The sequence below is a fragment of the Zonotrichia albicollis genome, chromosome 28, assembly GCF_047830755.1.
Source record: "Zonotrichia albicollis isolate bZonAlb1 chromosome 28, bZonAlb1.hap1, whole genome shotgun sequence".
In the NCBI taxonomy this organism is placed as follows: Eukaryota; Metazoa; Chordata; class Aves; order Passeriformes; family Passerellidae; genus Zonotrichia; species Zonotrichia albicollis.
Genome location: NC_133846.1, coordinates 6188962 through 6202407, shown reverse-complemented (window position 1 = coordinate 6202407; position 13446 = coordinate 6188962). Strand labels below are relative to the sequence as shown.

General features: G+C 56.6%; 1 protein-coding gene across 2 annotated transcripts; it reads left to right on the top strand.

Annotated features, from left to right (window-relative positions):
* The first annotated feature begins 287 nt into the window (after positions 1–287).
* Positions 288–11843, top strand: TBC1D22B (TBC1 domain family member 22B). Of its 2 annotated transcripts, XM_074528004.1 has the most exons (13): positions 289–544; positions 4161–4217; positions 5169–5485; positions 6148–6327; positions 6778–6848; positions 7203–7331; positions 7699–7764; positions 8587–8701; positions 9162–9268; positions 9602–9677; positions 9939–10066; positions 10263–10358; positions 10809–11843. In XM_074528004.1, exons 1-13 carry the CDS (start codon positions 489–491, stop codon positions 10935–10937), a joined length of 1527 nt encoding a protein of 508 aa, XP_074384105.1. In that variant the 5' UTR covers positions 289–488; the 3' UTR covers positions 10938–11843. The 2 variants fall into 2 exon arrangements, with proteins under 2 accessions (XP_074384106.1, XP_074384105.1); XM_074528005.1 differs by lacking the exon at positions 4161–4217 and having other exon boundaries at positions 288–544.
* The last annotated feature ends 1603 nt before the right edge of the window (positions 11844–13446 follow it).

Sequence of the window (13446 nt, the reverse complement as noted above, 5' to 3'; positions counted from 1 at the left end):
TCCTGTGTCAGACTAAAGCAGCCACTTCACCGGACCTAAAACGCCCCACGACAGGCGAGCGGGATCCAGGGCGGGGCTGAAACCGCGCCGCGAATTCCCTGGAAAAGCAGAAATCCCAAAATCCCAGAAAATGTCATTCATTCAGGCCCCCCCGGCAGGAGCCGGGTGGTGCCGCCCCGCGTCCCCCCCGCGCCCCCCATGGTATCTCCCGCCCCTCCAGCGTAGCAGGCCCCGCCCCCGAAACGTCACGGCTGTGCCCGCCTGCGATTGGTGGATCCGCGACGCCTCGCGCGCAGCGGCCAATGGCGGCGCTGGGCCCGCCCGGAGCCAAGATGGCGGCGCCGCGGGCTGCGGGCGGGCGGGCCTAAAGCGGCTGCGGGGGCCGCGCCTTGCTCCGCGCCCCGCGCCGCGCCGGGGGCCGGCCGGCCGGGGGTCCCCGCTCCCCGCCCGGGGCTGGCCGGCCCGCCGCGCCCGCCCCGCCCTCCGCCATGGCGGCCGAGAGCGGCAGGCAGTTCTGGAAGCGGAGCGCCAAGCTGCCCGGCAGGTGAGCCCCGGGAAGGGGTGCGAGGGCCGCGCCCCCCGAGCTCCGGCGGGGAAGGGGCGATGACCCGGCCGGGATCGGGGCTGAGGGTACCCCGGTAAGGCTCGGGGGTACCCGCAGGATCTGTCCCGGCTGCGGGGCTGAGCTGGCTGGGGTTCCTCCCTGCAATAGGGGGTGCCGGGGCCCCCCGGGCTGCGGGACGGGCATTTTGCTGTGGAAGGTTCGGTGTGAGCGGCACAAGGGCAGGGTCAGAGCTGCTCCCTCACCTGTGGGACCAGGCGGGCACTGTGGGGGCTGCGGGGACCCCTGTGTGCCCCATGGCGGGCAGGGTGAGGGGTCGGGGTGCCATGGAGGCCTCTTGGGGGTGTGCTCAGAGCCGGGGCTGGGCCGTGTTCCTTTCCACAGATACTGAGAAAACTCATCCTCCCAAAGTCCTGACAGGTGTCGCCTTGGCTGGCAGCAGCCCTGTCCCAGAGGGGTGTCCCCTGATAATGCCCCGTTCCCCTCTCCTGTGTGGAATGTCGCTCCTGCTCAAGGGGAAGGACTGGGGGGGCTCTGCTGGTCCCTCCCTGCCTCCGTTCCTCCGGTGTGATGCCCTGGTTCCTCTCAGGGATGGGAGAAACAAGTGAAATGTGTGATGGACATGGTATTTAGGAAGAAGAGGCTGGTGCTGATGAAGGAGAGGCTCCCTACACTGCCTTGGGAGCAAGGCTGACATGGAAAAGGGCATCAGCCCCTCTCTGGAGGCTTCTCAAGTGCTTTTCCTGCCTGCTGCTCCTCACTTTTGCTCTCATTTGCCTTATCTGAACCCTGCCCTTTACCTCCTGGGGTATGGGTGCAGTCTGAAATGCTTAGTTGGTTTTAAATCCTGCTGGGCCAGTTAAATATCTCTTTCTAAAGTGTTTTCACTCGTGTGCTTGTCACTGTGCAGCTCCTTCAGGTTGGCTGGACAATCCCTGTGTGTGTGAGCAGAGGGAGAGCAAGGAGCTCTCTGTTCCTCCTCTGCTGCCCCTGTGGGAGGACACTCCTGTGCTTTCCCTGGGTTATTTCCCAGCTGCTCCTGCCTCTCACCCGACGGTGTCAGCCCTGCTCTCAGCTGGAGGTCGTGGACAGCACCTCTCTTCTCCTTTTGGTGATTTCTGAGCTTTTCCTTGGAGGCCCAAACCAGGTGAACCGGTCTGGCAGCCGGGCCTGCCCCAGCCGCTGTGCAGGGGGAAGGTTTTGGCAGAGCTCTCCCGTTCTCCTGCCTGCCTGCCTGGCAGGTATCCTGCACCAGGAGCCTTGTTCCTCCTCAGTGCTGCCTGCTTGCAGGGACAGGCACCCACAGCTCCTCAGCCTGACCCCAGGCTGCAGGTGGGATGTCCTGCACCAGGCACCAACCTCCCTTTCTGCTCTTCAGTCTGAGCTTTGAGAGACCCTCCTGTGCAGATTCTTGGCTCTCTCCTTTCTTTCCCCTGACAATCTGGCAGAGGGAGCTTTGTAGGGACTTGGATACTGTGTTAGCTTCCTTTTCCATGACACTTTGTGTGTTTGGTCACTTAGCTGTATTAGCTTTTATTTGCTAATAAAGTTTAAGAGCCTTTGGTCCCTGTAGATTTAGGGTGGATTTTAGGTGGAAGTTTAGAAGTGGTAAATGCTGTTTTGTTTTTCCAGTGCTGTCTTGTGGTTTTTTGCACTGGGAATTCTCTGCCTGGTAATTTTCTAGGGATGTGTTGGCTGAGTGCTCTGGCATGTTGTCCTCTGTGGTGTGTTGTTTATTCCCTGCTCTTTAGAGAGATGGGCAGCCAGGGTCTGCTGGGGTTATTGAAAAGCTGTTTTTAAAGGGGAGGAACAGCCTTAAATGTGCTGTGTGTCCAGAGGGGCAGTGCTGTTTCATGGCTCTGCTCTGCTGCAGGGTCCATAACCCACACCCTGTGATGGTCCTGGAGGTGTCACACAGGGAGCACAGCCATTGTCCCTCACACCACTGGTCACTGAGCATCCAGGGAGCAGGAAATGCCTGTCCCAAGGAGATTAAACTGGGACAGAACTGGGGACTCATCCAGTCAGGCTGAGAGCACAGCTTGAGGTTCTTGTTGGGGAGTGTCTGGCTTGTGAGACTTCAGAAAGAGCTGTGTGCAGGGGGGCCCCTCTGCCATTGTGTCACACACTGATTCAGAACCCAGGAAAGGGTTTCCTCCTCTCTCTGACACATCCTTCACTGGTCTTGTGAAGCCCAGACCTTCCACTGAATCAGAGCAGCTCCCCTGGCAGGCAGGAGGAGCCTTGCCTGGATATCCTGGGACTCTGAGCTTGGTTCTGGGCATGGGAGAGGCTCTGCTGGCTCCTGTCCTGCCACAGTCCCTGGGAAGCAATGCTGACCTGGAGGGCTTCTTGTTCTCACTCCCCATCATCTCTTTGCTATGTCCGCCCGTGGAGGTGCCGGTGCTGAATTGCAGCCCTGACTTGCAGGTGCTCATTGCTCATCACACTCTGTGCTGGGCTTAATCCTCGGTGGGTAAGCCCAGGGAGGGCTCCAGCCACGAGGGGCAGCCCCTGCAGTGCTGAGCCCACCCTGGCTGGGCAGCTCCCCCCGATCTCTCTGTGCTCTGGTTGTTTCCAGCCCTCCCCTGGCTCTCTGCATCTCTCCCCTGCCAGCTGGACCTGTTGCTTTTGCATCCTCAGCTTGTTCCCAGCTGCAGCAGGCTGCCATCCCTCCCCTCCATGGCTGGGCCTGCTGCTTTTACTGCCGGGCACCATCTGCAGCTCCTGGAAACCAGGCCAGCTCTATTGACCCAAGAGGAGCCTGTTCCTTGTGTGGCAGCTCTGAAAGGGCCTTTGTGTGTGCCATGGCATTGCAGGACTTGTTCTCCAGAGGTTGTTTCCCAGGGTGGGGTGGCTGTGAGTATCCCTCCAGTGCAGGTGATAACTCAGGATCCCGTCTCACCTCCAGAGGCTGGAAGAACAGCCATGAACGTGGTTTTAGTAGCTCCTCTCGGAGGTGATGCTGCCCTGGTAGGGCCTGGATCCCTCAGGCTCCTTGTCCCATGAGTCCCAAGGAACCAGGCACCAAGATGTGGTGACTCATTTCAGGCCACATAGGAAGTAATTGATTAAACCAGGATTTGGACCCGAGTCAAACCACGTATTGTTACCAGGAATTCCTTCTCCGTGGCATTGGCTGTGATCCTGAGAGCCAGCATGGGCTTCAAAGCCTCGAGTGCATTTGTGGAGGAGCCCCAGTGTCACTGCCTGGGGTCCTTCCCTGCCCCACAGGGCCTGGCAGGGTGAGCTCCCCAAACTGGAGAAGAGAACAAACGTCAGTGTGTGCAGCAGAGACACCTGGACATGCGGAGTGAGCTGGTGGTGCAGGAAGGAGCAGAGCTCAAATCCCAGCTCAGGCTGGACCAGACCTAAGAGTTTAAACAAAACTTCTCTTTACTACTGCAAAGAACAAATCTTCATCTGCATGTGGCACTATGGATCTAAGGCGTGTAACTTAGAAGGTTTTTGAAGCTGCTTTTGGGCTTCTGTTCAGCTCCTGATAGCAGGCAGGAAGCATGACCCCAGTTTAGGCTGAGATTATTTGCAGGACCTCTTTTTACAGCATCTTGGATTTTTTCTTTCCCCCTTCCTGCAGCATTCAGCCTGTCTATGGGGCACAGCATCCTCCACTGGACTCCCGGCTCACCAAGAAGTAAGTGTGTGTCTCCTGGAGCTGCAGCCAGCAGGCCTGGCAGCCCTGCAGGGCCTGGAGGTCTCCAGCATCCCTGGCACCGGGATACTGCAACAGAGCAGGACAGCAGTGCAAGGGGTGTGGTGCTGCCTTGAGCTCTGTGAAAGCTTGCAGGGAGAGCTTATCTGCTGCTGCCCTTAATGGCCACAAATCCATACAGTAACACCCACATCAAAGGAAACAGATTTCTTTTAGCAGTGTCTGCTCCTTCTGCTCCTCTTTGGAGCTGGAGGAATTAAGGAAAGGGAGGTAAAGCTGCCCAGCTGCTACAAGGCTGGAGAGCTGCAGCAGGAAAAGGCAGAATTGCTGGTCTGAACTGTCTCCTTGGCCCTGTCCCGTGCTGGGTAGTGGGGAAGGTTCCCTGCTGCAGGTGGTGGACTTTGGCTCCTGTAGCTTAAGAGTAAATTCCTTCTGTGCCTGAGGAAAGACCCAGGCTGCTCTGGGAACAACTGCAGCTGTTTTGGGAGCGCCCATGGAAGGAGACCTGCTCTGTGTGCCTGTGACATGCCTCTCTCCAGGCTGTAAGACCTTTTTTGGGTGTTAATCTTCCTGTTTTGTGTAGGGTGGGCGAAGGCAGAGCTGGAGGAATTGTACCTGTCTCCCGTTCGCCCTTCTGAGCCAGGCAGGCTGGCACCTGTCCAGCTGTGTGCTGCCACTGTGGCCTCAGAGAGTGCGGTGACAGCAGCCTGAGACAGCCACTGCTGAGAGCAGGCAGCCCAGAGAGACTGAACATCTGCCCTGGGGCTGGGAGGAGGAACAGGGAACCTGGGAAAAGGGGTTGGCTGATGGGAGCGAGGGTGTGGGGAAACGGAAGGGAAAAGAAAAGGGAAGGGAAAATGAAAGGAAAGGAGAAAGGAAAGGAGAAAGGAAAGGATCCCACAGCAGGGCTCTGATCCTGCTCTCTGCTCACAGCTTCATCAAGGACCGCTCCAAGGCCGGGCTGCCCATGAAGAGCAAGAAGGCCTCCAGCTTCCACGAGTTTGCCCGCAGCACCAGCGACGCCTGGGACATCGGCGATGACGAAGACGAGGACTTCTCCTCCTCCTCCTCCTCGTCCTCTTTGCAAACCCTGAACTCTAAAGTGGCCAAGGCCACGGCAGCGCAGGTTCTGGAGAACCACAGCAAGCTGCGGGCCAAGCCCGAGCGGTGCCAGCCGGCCCTCGGGGACCTGCCCACCAACTGCAAGGTCATCAAGTCCAGCAGCGAGGCCCAGCTCTCCAGGAGCTCTGGTAAGAGCCACCCTCAGGAGCAGCTCCTGCTCCAGTGCTCTCTTGCTTGGCCACTCAACTGAGCTGCTCGTTGCTACTCCCAGTGTGGGCAAGAGGCTGTGACACAGCCTGTAAGCACAACAGAGGCTTTTTCTTCCTGTTGGTATCCTGTACTCCAGGGAGCCACTTTCAGAGGCCTGGCTTTAGTGCTTGTGTCCTCAGCTGCTCAGTGTCTGCCCCAGAGTATTCCATGCTCTGGGTGCTAAGTCAGTGTTGAGATCTGTGCTGCCCTTAGCAAAGGTCTGGGTGAGGTCGTATTGACAGCTCCTCTCTCTGCACTGGCAGTCAGCTTGGTTGGTGTTTGGATCTGGTGAACAGAGCAGATCTAAATGTTAGTTCTGCCTTGTCTCCTGTGTCCTACCCACGTGTGGAGGGAAGTCTGGTCCATTTGCAGCCAGGTGTTTGGATGCAGGAGGAAGGAAGGGAGGTAGAAATGGGGGGAAGTGGTGGAAGAGGCTCCACAGATGCCTGTGAAGTGCTGATCCATTGGAGTGGGCCAGTGATGCTGTTCTGAGGGACAGAAGGGTGAAATCTGCAGTGTCTGACAGTGGCTCTGGGGTGAGCTGGGGTTGGGGAGGTGGCACCTCCGTGCCCAGCTCAGTGCAGCCTCTGGTCCTTGCTAGAGGAGCCCTGTGTGCGGAGCCCCCTGCAGAAGCAGCAGTCCCTGCCCCTCCGGCCCGTCATTCCCCTCGTGGCTCGGATCTCCGACCAAAACGCCTCCGGGGCTCCCCCTATGACCGTGCGGGAGAAAACGCGCCTGGAGAAGTTCCGGCAGCTCCTCTCCAGCCACAACACCGACCTGGGTGAGTGGGGCACGCTGAGGGTGGGCAGGGCAGGGCACAGGGGCTGCTGCCTGCTTCAGGTCTGCTTCGGGTGGAAACAATCACTGCCTGCAGTTGTGCCAGATGGGTGCTTGCAGGAATCGCCCTGCTGGCAGATGGTGATGTCCTCCAGCCCCTCCCTGTCTGTCCCTAATCATTCTCCACCTTGCCCATGATGGTTGGGGTCACTGGGGGCTGTCTCTGCATGAGAACTGAGGTCCTGGCACATTGGTGACCCCGAGCTGGGCTGAAATCACCTCTACTCTCCCTGCAGCAGACCCACATCCCCAGTCATTGCTAGTGTGGGAGCCTTCCTGGAGGCTGATTGTCTCCAGAGCCTGCAGGAGCAGACTGGGCTTTCCTCTCCTTCTAGGTGTAGTGGTGCTGGACGTGCCTAGGATCTAATCCATTGCCACCACTGTCCGTTTGCAGATGAGCTGAGGAAGTGCAGCTGGCCCGGTGTGCCCCGAGAGGTGCGGCCTGTGACGTGGAGACTGCTGTCAGTGAGTACCAGAGCTGTGCCACCTTAGGGACTGTGCTCCTGCCCTGCCTGTGTCCCTCTGCTTTGCTTGTGTGTTCAGTGCCCAGCCTCCAGGTGAGCTGTAGGGGTTGGTCAGGGGGTGCCATTGCTGCATCCTCTGGAGCTCAGAGCCCAGGCTGGTGTGGGCACTGCCCGCTTCACTCCCTTTAGATGAAGCTGGGTCACTCCAAGCTCAGGGGCTAGGAAGGCCAAATTCCATCGAAGCTCTTTCCCCAGCTCCTGGGCTGTGTGCCTGGTGTTGGTGCACAGCTGGCAGCGTTTCAGGGTGCTGAGGAGGGAGAGGAGGCTGTGCCCTGAGCTGAGCTCTCCCAACCAGGGTTACCTCCCCGCCAACTCGGAGCGCCGCAAGCTGACCCTGCAGAGGAAGAGGGAGGAGTACTTCGGCTTCATCCAGCAGTACTACGACTCCCGCAACGAGGAGCACCACCAGGACACCTACAGACAGGTGGGAGCCTCCTCCTGCCCTCCCTCCTGCTGCTGCTTGTCCCCATGGGTGGGGTCATGCCAGGACTTGCTCTGGCTGTAGATAGGAGGAGTCTTCTCTTTGGGGAAAAGGCACCGTGGTTCTGTCCTTAAGCTTTTCCTAAATTGATCTGACTTAGGAAAATTTCAGCTCTGAACTACCTGCCTGCACCTAAGCAGAGCAGACTGCAGATGATTTTCTCAGTGCAGCTGTCATCTGTAGCCCTCACTGTGCCTGTCAGCTCCTGCCTGGGGGAGCACTCATGGTGGATTCCCCTCTGTTAACCTGTGACAAGTTACTGTGCCCCTGGAAAGCACAGCTGGTGTGTGTAACCCCCCTTCTTTTCCAGATCCACATTGACATTCCAAGGACCAACCCACTCATTCCCCTCTTCCAGCAGCCCCTCGTGCAGGAGGTAAGGGGGGTGAAGCTCCAGCCCTGCACTGCCATGGGATGTGTGTGTGGAGTGGGGCCAGCACTGCTCCTAGGGAGTGAACTCGGTGGGGAAACTTCCCTGCCTGACAGCTCCTGATGCAAATACCTCCTGGAACTGTCTGGTCTTGTTCCACGTTTCTGAAAGATAGCAGACTTGGAGCTTGGGTGTTATGAGATGATCTCTGCTTTGGCAAGATGTAGCCAAGAGCTGGTAAAAAACCTGAAGCTCTTGAGACAAATTGAAGGCATTTGAACTGAACACTTCTGTTTTGCTTCAAAAGCTCTTTTATGGGAGCACCCTGGGATGGGTTCAAGAGGTGGCCAGGAGGTGTGGGCACTTGTCCTCTCTGGAAACAAGCTCAGAGTGTGTGTGGTGTGTCAGAACATGGTGTCCAGGGGGTTGGGGCAGTCTGGGAAGGTTGGTGGCTCTGAGGGAGGCTGCCCTGTTGGGAAGTTTCCTGCTCTGTGGTGATACCTCATCTTCCCACATGATGTTCAGCCAAGGAGGCTGCTCTGCCCTGTCCTGTGGACATTAAGGTGTCTGGGTATTGAACAGTTGGGTCTGCATTTCTTCAGGCAGAGGTTTTGATAAGGAGCCTGGACTGCCTTGGCTGGCCTGCATGTGGGATCTGTGCACGACACAGAGTCTCTCCTAGGGCTTCTGTGCTTCTAACATTGCCTTACTGCTACAGAAGAGCCTGTCAGTGCATGCTCTGCACTCCTGAGCTCAGCAGTTATGCTTTTCTGCCTTCCCCTCATGCATGGCTAATGCAGGTACCTGCTTTCCCTGGTTCTTCCCCAGATTTTTGAGAGAATCCTGTTTATCTGGGCCATTCGCCACCCAGCCAGCGGCTATGTGCAGGGCATCAATGACCTGGTCACCCCCTTCTTTGTTGTGTTCCTCTCTGAGCACGTTGGTAAGTGACAATTGCTGCTCTGAGCACTCCTGACCGAGGGATTTGAAGTGGTGTGAGATGCTGGCATGAGGAGAACTTGCTCTGCTGGAGAAGAGGATGATGTGCTCTTCCTTCAGAGTGCCTGGGCCTGGCTGGAGTTGTATTTTCACCTCTTGCTGTATCTCTGCTCCCTGGCTGCTTGCCAGGATTTCTGAGCCTCTGAAACTGGAAATGGGCCAGCTTAGCCCTGTTATTTGATCTGGTGTAGTGGTGTGACAGCAGCGTGGTGGGTGCTCTCCTCCCAGGGAGAAAAGGGAGGGAACTGCTGGGTCAGCCCAGCCAGCAGGGCCAGACCTGTATCTCTGACCTGGGGAGTGTTGCAGTGCCTGCTGCAAAGCTCTGGCCTGATGAAGCCCCTGGGATTGCCCCATGTCCCTGGTGTCCCCCATCTCCCTGATGCTCTTCCCTCTCTGTTTTGCAGAGGAGGATGTGGAAAACTTTGATGTGACAAACCTGTCCCAGGATGTTTTACGGAGCATCGAGGCCGACAGCTTCTGGTGCATGAGCAAGCTGCTGGATGGGATTCAGGTGAGCCTCTGGGGCCACAGCAATTCCTGTGTTTGTCTCCTCTCCCTGGCTGGGTGAGTTTTCTGCATGCTGCAGCATTTAGGGAGGTTTTGCTACTTCGCTGACTTTAGTTTGTCCACTGAATCTGTTAATCTGTGAAATCCTGGGGAGGTGGGTGCTGTGCTGTCCAGATGGGCCCGTCCTGACCAGGAACTCACAGCAGGCACAGTCCTGGTGCTCAAGAGCCCTGGCTCCTTGGCTCATGATAATCTCACCCCAACTGTCCAGCTGCTGATCTGGGTTTGGTCATTTCTAGCTGTTGTTCGAGCTGCTGACTCAGGGCCTCTCCCACAGGACAATTACACCTTTGCACAGCCAGGGATCCAGAAGAAGGTGAAAGCCCTGGAGGAGCTGGTGAGCCGGATCGATGGTAGGTGACACGGGAGTCTGGTCAGCTTTGTCACAGCCTCCGTGGGACAGCTCTCAGGGCAGGGGTGGACACTTCCTACAACACTCATGGAACCAGAGCAGGGCAGGGTCAGCCAGAACCCCCTGGTGACAGCACAGGGTGGGGAGAGAAGGAATTTGGGAGAAAAAAGTCTCAGGCTGAATGTGTGTGAAAGGCACTGTGCTGTGAGCAGGAGCTGGGGCACTGTGAGCCCAGGTGTGTAAGTGAAATGTGCTGTTTCAGAGCAGGTACATAATCACTTTAGGAAGTACGAGGTCGAGTACCTGCAGTTTGCCTTTCGCTGGATGAACAACCTGCTGATGAGGGAGCTGCCCCTGCGCTGCACCATCCGCCTCTGGGACACCTACCAGGTAAGCTGAGCCCCCTCCTGCCTTGGCACTGGCCCTGGTGTCCCTGTCCCCTCGGGCACAGCTGGGGGAAACAAAGCAGAGTGGCCCAGGATGTTGACAGCCAGCTGGGTGATGGGTGGCCCAGTAGGATATCTGTGTCTGGGGGTTGTTCTCCAGCTGAGCTGCAGGAGTTCACCCAGAGTTTTGCTGTCCACAGTCAGAGCCAGAAGGATTCTCCCATTTCCACCTGTACGTCTGTGCTGCCTTCTTGATCAAGTGGCGGAAGGAGATCCTGGATGAGGAAGACTTCCAAGTAAGACCCTGAGGTTGGGGGTGAATCCCTGGGGAAGTAGAGGGGAGGGAATTGCTGTGGTTGGGAGCCCAGTGTGGACATGGACAGCTGTCAGAGCTGGCTCCAAGATCATCTGGTCTCAGGAGCTTTGCCTGGAAGTAACTTTAGCCTTGGTGATAAGGACAGAACACAGAGCTGTTGGAGGGTTCAACATCCCATTCCAGCTCTGATCCCAGTTTGCCCTCCTGTGTCCAGCTGTAACCCTGTAACAGCACCCTTGTTCCAAGGGGCTTGGGGTGCTTCCCTGGTTCAGACCTAGAGCCAAACACATCTTGATGTTGTCCCTGAGCCTTTCAGACCTGCAAGTGTGGTGAGCAAAAGTTCCTGAGCGCTGCTGCCACTGCTCAGGCCAGCACTGGCTCTGTGCTCTGCCTTCAGCCTCTCCAAACTGAGCATCTTCCCCTCTTGCAGGGCCTTCTGATGTTGCTACAGAACCTGCCCACGATACACTGGGGTAACGAAGAGATTGGGCTGCTGCTGGCTGAAGCCTACAGACTCAAGTACATGTTTGCAGATGCCCCAAACCATTACCGCCGATAGGAGCCCACACTGCTCCTCTGCCGTGCCCGCCCCTCGTCCTGGCCCGATCTGATCACTGTGGCATTTTTGTCATCCCAACTCCTCGGACACTCCAGCCAGCAGCTGCTCTTTGCTGTACAAAGCTCACCTGAACTCTTGTCTTAACTCTGAACGTGTGCCTGTCTGCCACTCCATGCGCCTGGATGTGCCATTTTGAGGACTCTCAGTATTTCACTCCGTGCTGGTGGCTCACGCCAGAAGGGAGGCTGCGAGGGGCTGAGAGAGAACACGGGGGAAGCTTTACAGATAAACTGAGCCAGAGACCAAGCCCTCCTGTGCTCTCCACTCCCTGTCCTGGGCTTGTCTGGCTGGGACCACGTCAGCTTTGCTGCCTCCCGTTGCCCTGCACCACCTGCCCCATCTGCTCCCTCCTCTCCTCTCCTCTGCCACGTTTGCGCCAAGTCCCAGATGAAAATGCCTTATCAGAGACCTGCCTGGCCGCAGAATCCTTCCCCACCAGGGTGCCAGGGCAAGAAGTTTCTCTCAGGGCCTCCCTTCGCTCCGAGGGGCCAGAGACCCCCCCAAGCACTTTGTGGGTTCACAAGAGAGTCCCTTGTGCCTGCCCTCCCTCCTCGTGTCCACCCTCTTGGCCTACCTCTCCCCAGGGCAGCAGGGCAGGCACGGCGGGGCCACATCCATCCACAGCCACCTGCAGTGACGTGTGCCAGCCTGGTGAACGCTTGGTGACTGATGTTCTGTGGGCACAGCCCCATGCAGCTGTGGGGAAGGCACAGAGGGGGTGCTGCTAGGGGAGCAACATCTCTCAAAAACCTCCTGACAACGTCCCCACTCCTCCGAGGCGTTGTGTGTATATTGTGTTCTTGTGTATATGGGTCAAAGATGTACAATATATGTCTTTTCTTTGTAGCAGATTTTATATTTATAACATGAACCCCTCGTTCTCCCCATCCTCTCCACGCCTGAGAAGGATGCCTGGCTGTGGTGCTGTAGGGTGCTGAACCCCTCTGCAGTGCTGGCTCTGCCCGAGGTGTGACACAAACCCAGCTCAGGGCTGGGGCAGTGCAGTTGTGGGAGCTCCCAGCAGAAGCAGGGGCGAGCTGTGGAGCCCCAGGGGCTGCAGGGCTGGCAGTGCCAGGGCAGTGCCAGGGCTGCACTGCAGGGAGGAGCAGCCCTGGAAGCAGCAGTGGCTGTGCCCACAGCTGGGGCAGCTCTCTGGGCCGTGCCCACAGCCAGGGCAGCTCTCTGGGCCGTGCCCACAGCCAGGGCAGCTCTCTGGGCCGTGCCCACAGCCAGGGCAGCTCTCCCTGCCATGCCCACAGCCAGGGCAGCTCTCTGGGCCGTGCCCACAGCCAGGGCACTCTCCCTGCCGTGCCCAGCAGCCTCCCTGGGGCAGGCCCTGCTGTGGGTGCTGTTACCCCCAGCAGCTGGGGATGCTTCCAGGGCCATTCCCTGTGCTGGGCTGGGTCTGGGCCTCCCTGGGCTGCTCCCAGCACTCCCGCTGGGCCCCAGGGCTTTCCCGGCAGGGCTGGAGCCTCCCAGGCCTCCACGTTCCCCTTCTGTTCCCAGAGGGAAAAGCAGCAGGCAGGGAGGGCCAGGCCAGGCATGAGACAGGCAGAACCTTGTGCCAATAGAACTCCAAGCAGTATCTCAAGAAATCACTTTCCTAAGGTGGACTTGTTTTTCTCAGGCAGTTGGACTTTGTTTGTGTGTGCCTTTTGTTGTTTTTCTCTGAGACAACAGAGGTCCTTAGTTTAACATCAACTAAAAAAAGGAAATAATTAAAAAAACACTCCACACAAACAAAAAAAAAAACAAACCCTACAAACAAAACCAGCACAAGGTGGGACCTCTCCATGCAGCACCCAGGGAGGGACACAGGACCCTCCTGTGTCACCTCCACCTGGGCCCACTGGGACAATTAAAGCCATCACAGTAAGTTCTGCATTTCAGGACAACATTAGCAAGGAAGAACTCTTTCTGAGGGTGGTGGTTTGTTGTTTTGCTTTTTTTTCCATACATTAGAACATTTATTTCTCAGAGAGAAAATATAGTCTCAGACAGTCAGATTATAGTAGGTAAAATTAGCTTTTTTTTTTCTTTACAAGCATAGATTTTCTTATTACTTCTCTTATACCATCTGATATAAACAATTCTAGAAAGCAAATAAACTCACTTTCTACAATAAATAGAGCAATCTGTGCTTTACAGCAGACTGACAGTAACATTTAGGTTCTGTAGCAACAACAGGATATCAGCCAATCCAAATTCTAAACTCATTTAAAACCAAACAAAATTAAAAACAAAAAGAAAAAAAAAGACCAACTCCCAAGACCTTAAAACATATACACAGGTCACTAGTCCACAGCTGAGCTACCACCTGGAGAAGTGTATGTTCCTTTAAATAAATTACACTGTGTGCATATAAAAGACCCAGCAACACAACTGAGGACTTCAAGAATGGTGACAATAGATCTAAATAATTTAGAACATTTTACAGCTATATACACAA

Bases quoted from the DNA above. Each gene is read 5' to 3' on its own strand.
- TBC1D22B (XM_074528004.1), top strand. From the start codon at position 489: ATGGCGGCCGAGAGCGGCAGGCAGTTCTGGAAGCGGAGCGCCAAGCTG. The intron at 545-4,160 runs GTGAGCCCCGGG...CCCTTCCTGCAG, and splicing joins AGCGCCAAGCTGCCCGGCAG to CATTCAGCCTGTCTATGGGG. The intron at 10,067-10,262 runs GTAAGCTGAGCC...TGCTGTCCACAG, and splicing joins GCCTCTGGGACACCTACCAG to TCAGAGCCAGAAGGATTCTC.